Genomic DNA, 15,000 nt, shown 5'->3' with positions numbered 1-15,000 from the left:
CCACCACCGTGATATCACAACCACCATTATCATTTTCTTGGCTCTCAGTGTAACGCTATTACCAGCACTTCCACCTCCATCACCACCACCACCACCACCACCATGATCATCACCACCATCACCACCTCCATCACCAAAAACTCACTACCATCACGAGCGTTGAAATCACCACCACCACCACCACTACTACTACTACTACCACCACCAGCAACAACAACAACAATAACTAACAAAAAATCGCTCACCACCACCTCTTTGAGAGCACCCCCCCCTTCACCACCATCGTCATCACCATCTTCACCACCACCAACGGAAGTGATGTCTCAGGAACAACCCCCATCTCTCTCTCTCTCTCTCTCTCTCTCTCTCTCTCTCTCAGCCAATCAGCGGCGGGGCTCGTGGCGGCGCGGCCAATCAGCGTGCACGGGGGGTCGCGCGTGGCCAATGGGCGGGCAGCGTGCGTCAAGGCGAGGGGGGAGGGGGGGAGGGGGGAACACAACGGACCATGACCACGATGACTCTGACGACGATGACAACCACGACAGCAATGAGAATTATTACCCATAGGAAAAAAATCATCACCATCACCAACAGCAACAACAACAGCAAGAACATCTTTACTACTTCACCTGTAAAAAAGAAAAAAACATAAAACTGCACCATCATCCCCATCAGAGGCAACAGCTTTCCCCGTCATGTTAGCGCCTCCGGTGAAGAACTCTCCACGCTGAGCCATCACCAAGGAGAGCGGAGCCAACACAGTGCACACGTTAAACATCACGAGAGTGTGTGCCTGGAGGTTATACTGTCACCTGTATTACAAGCTCTCCCTTCCTAGGCCATTCCTTTGGCTATGAGCCGTTTCCCCGGGTTAATGGCTACATATAACTTTTTTTTTCCGTGTGTCAGTGATATTATGGTGTCAATGGGTTTAGCAGAAATATACTTGGAAGTCTAGTACGTGGAATTGGTTGTTTTTTGAGTTGGGAGTACGTACCTGTGAGTGTGTGTGTGTGTGTGTGTGTGTGTGTGTGTGTGTGTGTGTGTGTGTGTGTGTGTAAAAATATTGTGAAAACTGCGACAAAAAGAAATCCAACACAAAAATGCAATAATGACCCATCACCCCCCCCACACACACACACACACTTACCCCCCACCCCACACACACTAACTCCCCCCACCCCACACAGGCTAAACCACCCAGCTAAACACTCACTCATCCACCAAACCACTCACTAACCCCCCACCCGCCCATCCCCAACCCAAGCCAACATACTAGTCAACAACCTACCTACCCCCCCCCACCCCCTCACACACACACGTGGTTCACTAGCTGCTGGGCCTCGAGGACAAACAAACAGCTAAGGAGGCAACGCGGCGCCTTGCAGAAGCACTAGGTTGCTCGGGGCGGGGCGGGCGGGGCGGGGCGTGTGTCCAGGGTCGTGTGTCGGGGGAGGGGCGGAGGGACGAGCGGACGGGGGGCGGACGGTAAGGGAACGGACGGTCGCCGTGAAGCGTGACCCTCACACCGCCACGAGACGCCGCGCCGCACGGTACTGTCGCGTGCCCGCTGCGTGTGTGTAGCCTACTTGTACGTTACGTGTGTGTGTAGGTGTGCGTGTGCCACGGCCACGCCCACTCACCTGGCACCACGCATCCACCCGTGCCACAACGAGCCTGAACACCTGTACACCCGCCCACCACGACCCACAAGACACCTGTGCCCTGACACCTGTACAAACACCTTCGACGATCCCAAGATTCCCGCGCCGAGACACTTGCCTACACGCTTGGCACTACACGCCCACAACCTGTGCACCAACGGCCCTCCACGCCTTTAGCTACACGTTCAGTACAACCCCCAACAGTCCTGCTCCTTGACACCTGTCCATACGCCGCACACCTGCGCGCACGGCACCTTCACGGCCACCTGTTCCCTCTGTGACGCAGCACTCAGCCATCATGGGCGTGCAGCAGCAACAGCAGGAAGGCGCCGCCCTCAAGCCTCACAGACCTTCCAAGCCTGTGAGCGAGGCCCGAAGGGTGAGTGTCTGGTGTGTGTGTGTGTGTGTGTGTGTGTGTGTGTGTGTGTGTGTGTGTGTGTGTGTGTTAAACACCTCCCACTCTTATAATCCCCTGATGGCCTACCCTCCACACCGTTTAGCCGTTGTTGTGGGGCTATAAAAATTGATTTATAAGCATTTATATGCATTTATTTATTCCGCAACGTTTGTTTTCCCTGCGGCAAGGGCGGCCCCCTCGCCTTACTGTCTGTCCCCTTCCCAGCAATATTCATTTCTATTCCTTGTGACTTCGCCCCACCCCGTTTGTTTGTTTGCTTGTGTGTGTGTGTGTGTGTGTGTGTGTGTGTGTGTGTGTGTCAGTGCCTCATGTGGTTACCCCGCCCCGCAATATGTGACCCCGCTATGACCCCGCGGTCGCCTTCGACACACACCGTCTCTACAGGTCACTCTCTTTCTCCCACAGATCCGCAAGCCCCTGATGGAGCGGAAACGGCGCGAGAGGATCAACACGAGCCTCAACGACCTCGCGGAGCTGCTGACGGAGGCAAAGATGGTGCGGCCTGACGCTGCCGCCGCGGGTAGTGGCGGCAGCGGCGGTGGCGGCGGCAGTGGCGCAGGGCGGGCTGCCAAGCTGGAGAAGGCAGACATTCTGGAGCTGACCGTCAAACACATCAAACGTTGAAGGAAAGTGGCCCAGGCGTAACGGCGAGCACGACGGAGGCCACGTAGGAGCCGTGGTAGGCGATGAAGGTGGTGGAAGGCGGTAAGAGGAGGGTAGCGCGGCGAAGGACGGAGGGTAAGTACCTGGCGGGGTTCAGGCGATGCATGAGTCTGGTGGAGGACACGCTGCGGCAGGCGGGGAAGGAGGCGCTGCGGGAGAGGCTGTTGGAGCACCTCGGGACGTGTCTGGCCACGCTGACACCACGCGCCACCGCCGACACTGAAACCAACACCAGCACTCCCACCACTTCCGCTGCTACCGCTGACACCCCTACTGCCACTGATGGCACCACCAACACCACCACCGCTGTTGGCTCCTCCACCTCCGACACCACACATGCACCCCGCACTGCCACCGTTAAAACCGAGGACACCGCCATCAACACTGGGGATAGTGTCACCACCACCGCCACCACCACCACCACCGCCACCTCTACCACCAGGAGCGGGAACAGCACCATCAGCAATACAACCGATGCCAGGGAGTGCCAGGAGAGTGGCGTCAAAAGTGAGAGCGCTACTACGACGGCCAACCCCCCCTGCCTCACCCTCACACCCACGAGGCTGCCCACGGGGGTGCTGGCATTCGTGGTCCACGGCCCCCTCGATCCCGCCCTCCTCATGCCGCCCTCACCGCCCTCCCAGCCCCCCTCACCCTCCCCAACGCCCTCACCTCCACCCACGCATCCCTCCGTCACACTAGTCTCCTCCTCCACCCAGTGTCAGTCTCCGCCGCCCACCAACACCCATGAAGTCTCCACTTCCACCCACGACATCCCTCAACAACACTCACACTCACACACGTCACCCCACATACACCCACACCCACACCCTCACTCACATCCACAACCACACCCACACCGTCACTCATATTCACATCCACACCCACACCCACACTCACAGCCGCGCTCTGCCCACCACCACCAACGCCACCACGCGCCCGCCACCCACACCTCCCTCACCATAATGCCCTACCTCACACCAGCCCACCACCACACCCACGCTCCGCCCACGCCCCCGCCCAGCGTCTCCCCCTACCACCACCACCACATGGAGGAGGAGGAGATGGAGCTGGAGGTAGGGGTAGAGGGCGAAGAGGTTCAAGATGAGACTGAACCCTTTGATCTGAGCTTGGGGAGGATGTGGCGTCCCTGGTAAATACTAACGAAGATGATCCGATACCGTAAAACGTTAGGTGAGGAAATCGAACACCTTTTTGTGAGAGTAAAGGAATTCTGAACCACGGAACGTTAGTTAAGGGTATAAAGAATTTTAGCACGTATTTATTTGTCATGTAACATTGTAAGAGGCTAATATTTTTCATACTACGACTATATAATACTGTTTCCTCCGTCTTGAAGAAATTCGAATATTATTGCATCGTCTGTTCTGTATGTATATAGACGAATGTGTGTAGTGGATGGTATGCTCACAAGGTCTTCTAAACATGTTCCTAAATACTATGACCCCCTAAAAAAGAATAATTGTGTGTATACTATTTATTCTTATTCCATGTTATACACAAATTTTAGGGAAACTGTGATAAGACTAAAAAAAAAAGACTGTGATGAACCTGTCACTTTAGCTATGCATTGGTTACTATCACTATTATTATTATTATTATTATTATTATCATTATTATTATTATTACTATTATTATTATTATTATTATTATTATTATTATTATTATTATACTGGGTTGCGTTTTCCGTCCTCAGTATTTCGGCTGTGATTATACTGTACTATTTATAATTTTTCTAATGGTTAATGATGGAAAGGTTAATGAAATATGAGAAAGGTATGCAAAGATCTTTATTTACTCCACTTTAGAGAGAGAGAGAGAGAGAGAGAGAGAGAGAGAGAGAGAGAGAGAGAGAGAGAAGGGGGAGAGGGTTGGAGGAGCAATGAGTCATATTTCCACATACACGCAAGTCTCCCTTCCCCCTCTCTTCCCCTCTGCCATTCTTTCCCCTCCCTCCCCTCCCCACTCCTTGCTTCTTTCCTATTGTCTTTCCTCTATTCCCTCATTTCCAATCCCTAATATCAACCCCCCTTCTCTTTTCCTCCCCTACTTATTCATCTCCTTCCCTTCCCTTCCTTTTCTCCCTTTTTCCCTATCCTACCTCTTCACACTTGAGAGCAATCTATCAAAATCGGGGGAAGGAAGGGGGAAGTGGAGAAGAGAAGAAGAAGCGAAAGAGGAGGGAGAGGAGGAAGAGGCCAAAAAAAGAGTTGAGAAGGAGTAGAAGAAGAAGGGAAGATGGGATAGAAGAGACGCTGGAAAGAAGAAAAATGGAGCAGGCTTATTTTGGACATTATTATTATTTTTTTTATTATTATTATCATCATCATCATCATCATTATTTTCGTTTGTATTTTTATTATAAGACGAACAAAGCAAAAAAATAAGATAGTAATGATAATGATAATAGTAATGACGATGAAGAGGAAGAGGTGGAAGAAGAAGAAAAAAAAGGTGGAGGAGGAGGAGGAGGACGTCTTGTGATAATGACAGTGGTGGTGGTGGTGGCGGAGGAAATGGATTTGGGAGGAGGAGGACTAGAAGGAGGGGGAGGCGGGGGAGGTGAGCGGATGTGCCTGAGGGTTCAAGGGGGACGGATGGAGGAGGAGGAGTGAGGAGAGAGGTATGTATAAGTTTAGCTGGTCTCTCTCTCTCTCTCTCTCTCTCTCTCAGAGAGAGAGAGAGAGAGAGAGAGAGAGAGGGGAGGGGAGGTCATTAGCGGTGTTCATCATTAGCAGGTCACACATGTAGATTAGGACAGGTAAACACCCAGGTAAGTGCTCTCTCTCTCTCTCTCTCTCTCTGTTTATATATTTACGTAAACCAAATAAGGCCTAATGCAGTATTTTTTGGATAATCTCTACATATAAAACACACACACACACATAAAATAAAAGTTAGTGCAGTTAAGGGAAGCAAGTATGGCCGTTGAATATATAAATGGATGTAAATAGATAAATAACGAAGATATGAATTAAGAAATATATATAAAGAAATGGAGGAGAGAATGATTTCGGTGAGAAGCTGATACGTTTGCAGAGTGATGTGCTTGGCGGTCTCTATACCTCCCCGAGTCTGTTTTTCTTCTTCTTCTTCCTCTTTATTATTGTTATTCATGTTCCTATTTTTATTCTTATTTCTATTCTTACTTTTATTATCATTGTTATTATTGCTGTTGTTTTCTCGCCCTCTCTTTCAATTATTTTCGCTTATTTCTATCCCTTTCCTCTACTTCTTCTATTTTCTCTCTCTCTATCTCTCTCCATTTTTCCCTACCCCGCCCTCAGTCCCCTGTTTCTTACTTTTCCCTTCCCTCCTTCCTCTTTCCATTTTTTTTCCTCCCCTCTCGTAACCTCCCCCCCTTCCTCACTTCCTCATTTTTTCCCTTTCCTCCTTCATTCTCTCTTTCCCTCCATCTCGTCTTTTTTTCACTCCTTCATTCTCCCTTTTCCTCCCTCTCTCCTTTTTTCCCTCCTTCATTCTCCCTTTTCCTCCCTCTCTCCTTTTTTCCCTCCTTCATTCTCCCTTTTCCTCCCTCTCTCCTTTTTTCCCTTCTTCATTCTCCCTTTTTCTCCCTCTCTCCTTTTTTCCCCACTTCATTCTCCCTTTTCCTCCCTCTCTCCTTTTTTTCCCTCCTTCATTCTCTCTCTCCCTCCCTCTCGTTTATTTTTCCCCTCCTTTCTCTCTTTCCTTCCCTCTCTCCTTTTTTCCTTCCTTTATTCTTTCCTTCCCTTCCCTCAATGTCTCCTCAACAGGCCTTACCTCAGCCCCTCAAGGCACTGTGACCTTTGAAATTCCTGAGCCCGAGGTGACCTTATTCTGACCCGGAAATGCCCCCCACCCCCCCCACCCACCCACCTCTCTGTTCATGCATGCCCCATCAACCGCCCCCCCACATCCTCCCCGCCCTCTTCCTCCTCCTCCTCATCATCATCCTGCTCTTCCTCCTCCTCCTCCCTTGCCATTCACCCATCTACTCAAGCTCCCTTCTTTTTTTTACCCATTCACCTCCCTTTCTCGTCCATTCCCGAATACCCACCCACATACCCACCGCCCATTCATTTGCTCATCTCTTTTTACTCAATGAATATTTTTTTAAGACTGGGAATTGAGTGGTTGGATGTGGTGGGCTTGTAGTAGACGGTAGTTGATGGTAGGTAGGGTGGTAGTTGATGGTAGTAGGATTATGGTAGGATGGTGGTAGATTTGTAGTAGTATGGTAGAAGATGGTATGAGAAGGTGGATTAGTAATAGGATGGTAATAGATGGTTGAGTATTATAGTAGATGGTAGGAGGTAGTAGTTAGGATCGGGATAGTTTTCTTGAACGTTAAATGACCATAGACAGACCTACTAATAAAGGAAGGACAACCACTTAGACGAACAGTAGGATACAGAATCGCTTGAATAATCTTCGTATATAGAGAGGGATAAAAAAAAAACGAACAAAATGAACAGGGATGGATAGAGAAATGAACAGATGAGAAGACAGAAGTAAAAGCAAAATAGAAACGATAAAAAACAACCTCAGTCAACCATATTTAAGGGATAGATAAATGTTGACAGTCGACCACACTGACAGAGGAAGGAAGACACACCAACAGATAACAGACAGACAGACAACCGCAAAAATAAACAAACAAGGGAAGGAGTAAACAGGCAAGATAAAAAGTGCCAAGACAAACAAATTAAGGACGAGACAAACACAGACAGCCACACAGAGACAGAGAACGGAGAAAGAGACAGGCAAATAAACAGATAAACAGAGGCACACAGATGGACAGAAAAGTGGGGAGAGAAAAAAATGGTTAAGATAAACAGATGTGGATTTAGATAGGGACAAACAACCCCACAGACAGAGATGAAGATTCGCAGATAAAAAAAAAAAGATTGAGAACGCAGACAGATTACTAAGAGTACGAGGTTACACAAACAGACAGGGAGAGGGAGCAGATAAAAAGACAGACAGTTAGACAGGTACGAAACAAAGAACCACACAGACAGAAAGATAAAGCAAGGAATAATGAACAAAACACGATTAAGACAAACAGATCAGGCGATATAAAAACAGACGGTCAGAAAGATAAAAACAGACATAGATGAACAGATAGACAAACAGAACCAAAGAGACAGAGAGAAAAAGGAGGAAATAAACGAGGAAAATAAAGAAAAACAAGATAAACAAAAAAAAAAACAAAAAAAACACAAATAGACAAATATAGAAAAGAAACATATGAAATAAAAAAAACAACAAGACAGACAGACACACAGACAGAAAAAGAGATAGACAGAGAGAAAGACAGATTAAGAGACAGAAAAACAGAGCCACGTAAATAGACAGAAGAGGAAAAAAGACAAAAAAGACAAAAAACAGAAGACAGAGTGGCGGGCAGACACCATTTCCTCTCGTGGTCGGTGGCCGCGTGCCGTGGTTAAGGAGGAGGAGGAGGAGGAAGAGGAGGAGGAGGAAGAGGGGTAGTTAGGGGGCGTCAGCTTCCTTCCACTATAACCTCCACCGCCAAAATCGCTCCTCCTCCTCCTCCTCCTCCTCCTTCGTCACCTCTTCTTCCTCCTCCTCTTCTTTCTTTGATCTTTATCTTATTTCTTATCTTCTTGTTCTTTTCTTCTTTTTCGTCTTGTTCTTGTTCATTACCATCATTATCTTCTTCTTCTTCTCCTTCTTCTTCTTCTTCTTCTTCTTCTTCTTCTTCTTCTTCTTCTTCTTCTTCTTCTTCCTCTTCAAATCTTCCACCACAACGTCTACCACCACCCGCACCAGGGTCATCTCCTCCTCCTCCTCCTCCTCCTCCTTCTTCTCCTCCTCCTCCTCCTCCAGGCTTAAAAAAGTAAATATATTCAGCCTATCAAAACGAAGAATGCGAGGCGATCTAATAGAAGTCTTTGAAATGTTTAAAGGATTCAGTGATATTAATGCGGAAGATTACTTTACAGTTGATCGATCAAATAGAACAAGAAGAAATAACAATTTCAAGATAAGTGGTAAAAGATTCTCGTCGCACGAAGCCAAACACTTCTTCTTCAATTGCGTCGTTAATGTTTGGAATTCTCTACCCTGTGATGTCGTTGATAGTACAACAGTTACGGTCTTCAAGAATAAATTAGACAAGTATTTTGAATCCAACCAGCAACTAAGAATACTGGTGTCCTTGTCCGTTTTTATCGCCCGGTTAGTGGTAGCAGTAATGGTAGTTCTTTCCTCTTTCCTACATAATTTCCATGCAGTTTTTTCCATGCTGCATGGTTCTTTTTCGTTTCCTGTCAGCTTTGGCTGGAGGGGTGGGGGGGATGGGGAGGAGCCTTCGCCTTTGCTGTCCTTCATCTTCCACCTTTGATTAGATAGATAGTGTATAGCTTGTCACAAACAGCCTCGTAAGGATCGTCAGGTTTGCTGTTGCTTGTTCTTCCTTTGTGTTTCTTTGTGTTCCTCCTCCTTTTATTCTTCCTCCATCTTCAAAGTATACCGGTTCACCTTCTTTCCTTTCTTATTCTCACCTCTTATTCCTTTTTTTTTTTCCTCCTCCTCCTCCTTCTTTTCTTCAACTTCTTATCAGTAGTTTTTTTCTTCTCTGTGTTCGTGCTGGAGGAGAGAAGAGGAAGGGGAGGGAAAAAGAGAGATGAGAGGAAAGGGGAGGGAAAAGTGGAAGGAAGGGGAGGGAGAAGGGAAGATAGCGGAATGGAAAAGAAGAGGAAGGGAGGGAGAGGAGGGAAGGGGGAGGGATAGGGAGGGTGTGGTCAGGTGTGGTCAGGGCGGCATCAGCTCTCAACCACAGTCACTAACATCTTTACCCTCCCTCTCTCTCTCTCTCTCTCTCTTGAAATAAAAAAAGAAAGGTAAAAACTTCAAGATCATGGTCATTAACTCTGCAAAATTTAGTGAACCATCAAAAGGAGTAAGAGAAATGTGCAAAGAAGATGAACGTACGAAAGAGAAGAAGAAAGAAAAGAATATGTATGTGACATTTATGATGATGATGATGATAATAATTATGATGATGATGATATGGTGAGGGTGGTGATGGCACTTGGAGATGGTGATGGTAGCAGTGGTGATGATGGTGGCGATGATGACAATGGCGGTAGTGCAGAAAAAATGCGCTGAATATTATGAAGCTATTTATGTCATTATTTGTATTTTTTTGTAGTAACATAAGGAGTCTGCAAGAGGCCAGTCAGTCTTCATAAGGTAGCTCCTGTAAACCTAACACCGCTTATTCTCACAGTCCATGTATTTATCTAACCTTTTCCTGAATGTATTTATCTTATTTGCACTCACCAACTAATTGCCAAGCCTGTTTCATTCATCCATCAATCTCTTAGTATACGAATTATTCTCCGCATCTTTTAATCTCTGAATTCATATAACTTAAACCCGCACATATAATTCATGCTTATTTACTGGCACCCATATCTCTGCATGTCATTCCTTTATTAACTTCAATCTAGACTCCTTGCATCCTTCGCCTTTTCTTTTAAATAATGCAAATATGAACGTTTAGGCTTTGTATTATTTCCCAAGTTTCTCAACAGATAATTCATGTCATCCTTTTCTGCACACATTTTATCATGGTAATATCCATTCTATAAGAAGAACAGATCTTTACAAAATGAGGGAGCAACAATGCACGCTATACTGCTGGAAAATAGCAGGAGTCCTTTCTATGCAAATGTACCCCAATGACCCTCTCGTCACACACACACACACACACACACACACACACACACACACACTGCTTGTCTAATCGTGCCGCCTACACCCAACGCCCCCTACACACACCCTGTCCTCCCGCCCCTCCCACGCCCACACACCGTTACACACACCCCATGATTCCTGCTTCTCCTCACCCACGCCCACACACGCCAACACAGCCAGTTTTGCTTCATGACTCATATATTTTTCTTTTACAATAAACGTTTCATTTGGACATTAACACTCCAACTTATTTAATTAACACTTTTTAGCATAAACAATCGAGCAATAATTTTGTTTTATTTATTTATCTACTTCGTGTTACACTATTTTTCTCCCCTTCCCCCTCCCTCTCTCCCTCCTTCCATATATCTAACTACCTAACTATATCTATCTATCTAACTGCCTCTCTCTCTCTCTCTCTCTCTCTCTCTCTCTCTGTGTCTCGCCTTCTAAGACCCTCTCGATGGGCTGGAAGAAGAAGGTTAAGAGGGAGGGAGGGAAGGAGAAAGGGAGGAAGAGGATAGAGGGGGAGAGAAACCGTTGGAGAAGACGGGGAGCAAGTGAATACAGAAACCCTCCTCCTCCTCCTCCCCCTCTTCCTCCTCCTCCTCCTCCTCCTCCTCCTCCTCCTCCCTTTTCTTTTTCTTCAGGTTGATTATCTTCTTTTTAAGTCATTCGTTTACTTCTTATTGTTCTTTGTCTTCTCGGTTATTTGTTTGGATATCTTATAATAATAGTGTTTTGTTTATGTTGTTTTGTTGTTGTTTATCGTAGTTTTCTTGTTATTTTTCTTAAGTTGTGTGTGTGTTTGTGTGTGTGTGTGTCCGCCATCGAGTGATTTTTTCTTTTCTTCCTGTTTTTATGACACTCAACCATTCTCTCTCTCTCTCTAAACACACACAAAAAAAGAACAATCAGACAAACGAAAACTATCATTTAATCAAACACAACGAATCCAATATACACTTAATTCTACTTCCCTGACAAATATTACCCGATGTTAATGATGATAGTAATGATATTTGTTTTATTACGGTTAAGTAAATTTATTAGTTTAATCATTGTTAGTATCATTGTTGTTATTTTCATTATTGTTATTATTTATTTATTTATTTATTTATTTATTTATTTTTATTATTCTCCTCACTACTTATATCATAATTACGAGTATTAGTATCATCAGCAATACTATCATAGCGTTAGTAGTAGCAGTAATAGAAGTGGTAGTAGTGATGTTTAGTACTATATTAAAAATGGTGATATTTTTTTTATGATAACAGTAAGGTTACTGTTAGTTCATAGAGCAGTATCAGAGGCGGCGGTGGCTGATGCGGTGATTTATGGCAGCAGCAGCAACAGACGTAGCTGTTATTCTTTCTTTATTAATCACCAACACCTTGCCTGGGCACTCGTAAGCTCCGCGCTCGTGGCTGGATGGCATTGTGACTTATGGCTGCCTGGCGTGGTTGGCTGGCTGGTTAGACGACGTAGTTAATGGCGTGTGGCTGGCTGGCAGGGTGACTGGGTGGCTGGGTGGAGACTTGATGCCCGTGGCTGGCTGGCTGCTGGCTGGCTGGGGTAATTAATGGCTGGCTGGCTGCTGGCTGGGATAAATAATGACTGGCTGGCTGCTGGCTGACTGGGGTAATTAATGGCTGGCAGGTTAGTGGGCGGGAGGCTGAGGTGTTGGCTGGGTTTAGGGGTGTGGGCGGCTAGGTGGCCCGTGGCCGGTTGGGGCGGTGGGTTGTGGCTGGCGTATTGGGCAGCGGCAGGGTTGCTCGTGGCCTGCGGCCTGTGAGTCATGGACTCGGGCCGCCGTGCCAGGGGTCCACGCCCGCCATCAGCTCCCAACGGCCCGGCGACTCCCGCAGGGACACACGTCGGGGAAGACCGCACGCCGTCCAGGGGTGGGGGCCGACACGTCAGGGAAGGGATACCGGGTTGTCACAACGATGGCACGCCCCAGTGCCCCGAGCCCCTTGGGAGGGCTGGTGGCGCGGCGTGTGGCTAAGCCGAGGCCGCCAGTGCTCAGCCAAGGTGGTAATCAAGAGCAAGGATGCGCCTTTATTTTTCAATTATGTCCCATAATTCTTTCATGCAAACACTCGATAATCATTAGAATAATGAAAATTAACCTGAATTAGTAAAACTGTATAGGATTGAGGGGGTGAAGCCCCATGTAGGTAAAGTAAAGTTGGAGGAATACACTTAATATATATTCACTATAATATGGTGTCTTCGGTGACCCTCATTCCGAGGGACATGAGGGAAAAGCACGCTCGAGTCTTTAAATGACTGATATAAAATAGAGTCATTTAAAGACTTGTGCGTACTCTCGCCTGATGTCTCTTGGACTTAAGATCACTGAAGACAGGTGAATATGTATTTGTAGCCTCCCCACGTGGGGGCTGCGCCCCTTCAACCCCTTGAAGTTTCACTAGGTTTGGTTGGCTTTATTGTTACCTTCAAGTGTCTATTACTAGTGTTTCTGTCAAAGAATTCTGGACGGATATTGGAAATCATAGGCGGGCCCTTGCTCTTAACAATTACCGTTGCCGCCACAGCACGGGAAACGAAGATGTCAAAACAGCAAAGGAGAAGGCCCTGGTGTGCATGTCCAGGATGGCTTGCCACCTGAAAACACATCAACAAGATTTTCGGAGACTTATAAGCTGTTGACAAACGTCTGTTTATATGGAACGGTGGAGGAACTAGAGAGCATGAAAGGAAATTAAGAGATGCTTAGAAGATTTCAAGAAATACTGTTTTCCCAACAGACGTAATTAGCATTGGAACAACCTGGACAAAGAGTTTAATAACAAAAAATATATTTTAAAGGCAAGCTTCACCGACTGTTATTCAGCGACGGGACCCCACGAACGTAGCTCATTTACTGTACATCACATGGTAAATACAACTAGGTAAATACAATTAAGAAACTAGGTAAATACGACTAGGCAATAAATATAACCAGGCAACAAGGTACATACACATTTGCGCAAGTAAACAGTCGTCAAAATAACCCTCCCGCGGCGGCTGTGGCGCCCTCTGCACCCCTGATTTAGCTGCAACATGGTGCCACGAAGGCCATCTAACTAATCCCCTCTTTAAATACACCAGATGACATGTAAAAAAAAAAAAGTAAAGACAGGCGATAGCTTTCCTAATAACCAGGGACCTCTCCTTTGTGTAACGGGCGTGCTAACCACTGCACTACCGAGCTCCATGTGTGTGTGTGTGTGTGTGAGGCGCTGGGCAGTGCCTAGCGGACGGCAGCCTCACCCGCCGCTATGTTGTGATGTGTCTGCGTGACTCCTTATTAGCTTACGAGAAATATTACCACGTTCAGGGCGGCAGGCATTACGGTTTCTTTCGTGTGTGGCACCTTGCTGACTATGGCGCGGGGTGGTGACTGGGACAGCGGCGCCCCAACAGCGGCAGGAAACAACTACGTAGTGCCACAATTCATCTCGCCACCGCCATAAGCAACGTGTCAGCCTACGGCGAGTATTCATGACCCACCACGAGCCCCTCTCCCTGTAGGTACAGGTGTGGTGATAGTGTGTTTGTGCTTGACGGGGAGGGCGGGGCAGGGCTGGAAGTGAGATGCGTAGAACATCCACAGCTGCTTTGCCCGCGCCATGATTATTACGTCACCAATCTCTCGTCCCCCTCCTCTCTCTCTCTCTCTCTCTCTCTCTTTCTCTTAAACACACACACACACACACACACACACACACACACACACACACACACACACACAGTTAACCATAGCAGTAAAGAAAAATCAGGAAAAAATAAGGAAGTTACATGTTCGGGCAGAGCGGTGAGCGGCCCTCGTGCATCGCCAGCCTCCTTCCTACTAAAAAAAACGAGCCCATGGATCCTACAGTCTTCAAGGAACGTAATTGATAAATCAAATGAACATGTCAGATTTTCCATTAAAGAATATGGAAATTTAACCTTACGAGAGAACGACCGTATCAATCTGTATACCCGGATTGTCTTAATTTCTGATGAGTGAGTACAGTTTTGTTTTCGATTTCCATATAATTTAACTCCTTCTATTGAAACAGGTATCAAAATTGACTTATCTGTCGACATATTCAGTAGTGTAGTGTATTTTTGTAAATGTTTAATGTCTCGTAAATTTTTGGAAGGTCTAATAAATTTTGGAATGGTATGTTAACTATTCGGTTTTCACAGATAAGTTGAATGCCTAAAAAATAAAGCATTTCTATCCCTAATATGTATGCATGTATGTCGATTTGCCCATCAGTTACTGGATATTATTGGTGCCTCAAAGTTGAGTGAAACGCATTGATAAAAAAAAAAAAGTAATATGACAAAAACACGGAAATAGAGAACGATTGTCAAGCACCATTAAGTACCATTAAATGTGAACAACCTGTGTGTGTGTGTGTGTGTGTGTGTGTGTGTGTGAGAGAGAGAGAGAGAGAGAGAGAGAGAGAGAGAGAGAGAGACAGAGAGACAGAGAGAGAGAGCAGGTCGGTTAGTGAAGGA

General features: G+C 46.5%; 2 protein-coding genes across 2 annotated transcripts; both read left to right on the top strand.

Annotated features, from left to right (window-relative positions):
* The first annotated feature begins 1,426 nt into the window (after positions 1 to 1,426).
* On the top strand, positions 1,427 to 2,706 carry LOC126993373 (transcription factor HES-1-like). The gene is made up of 2 exons (XM_050852432.1): positions 1,427 to 2,043; positions 2,488 to 2,706. Exons 1-2 carry the CDS (start codon positions 1,963 to 1,965, stop codon positions 2,704 to 2,706), a joined length of 300 nt encoding a protein of 99 aa, XP_050708389.1. The 5' UTR covers positions 1,427 to 1,962.
* Positions 2,707 to 2,849: 143 nt separating this feature from the next.
* LOC126993372 (mucin-2-like) lies at positions 2,850 to 3,902 on the top strand. The gene is made up of 2 exons (XM_050852431.1): positions 2,850 to 3,497; positions 3,648 to 3,902. The coding sequence occupies exons 1-2, from the start codon at positions 2,850 to 2,852 to the stop codon at positions 3,900 to 3,902; spliced, it is 903 nt and encodes a 300-aa protein (XP_050708388.1).
* Positions 3,903 to 15,000: the final 11,098 nt, after the last annotated feature.

The sequence above is a fragment of the Eriocheir sinensis genome, unplaced genomic scaffold (genome assembly GCF_024679095.1).
Source record: "Eriocheir sinensis breed Jianghai 21 unplaced genomic scaffold, ASM2467909v1 Scaffold606, whole genome shotgun sequence".
NCBI classification, from domain to species: domain Eukaryota; kingdom Metazoa; phylum Arthropoda; class Malacostraca; order Decapoda; family Varunidae; genus Eriocheir; species Eriocheir sinensis.
Note: the sequence above shows the minus strand (reverse complement) of the source record. Positions and strands in the feature narration are given on the sequence as shown.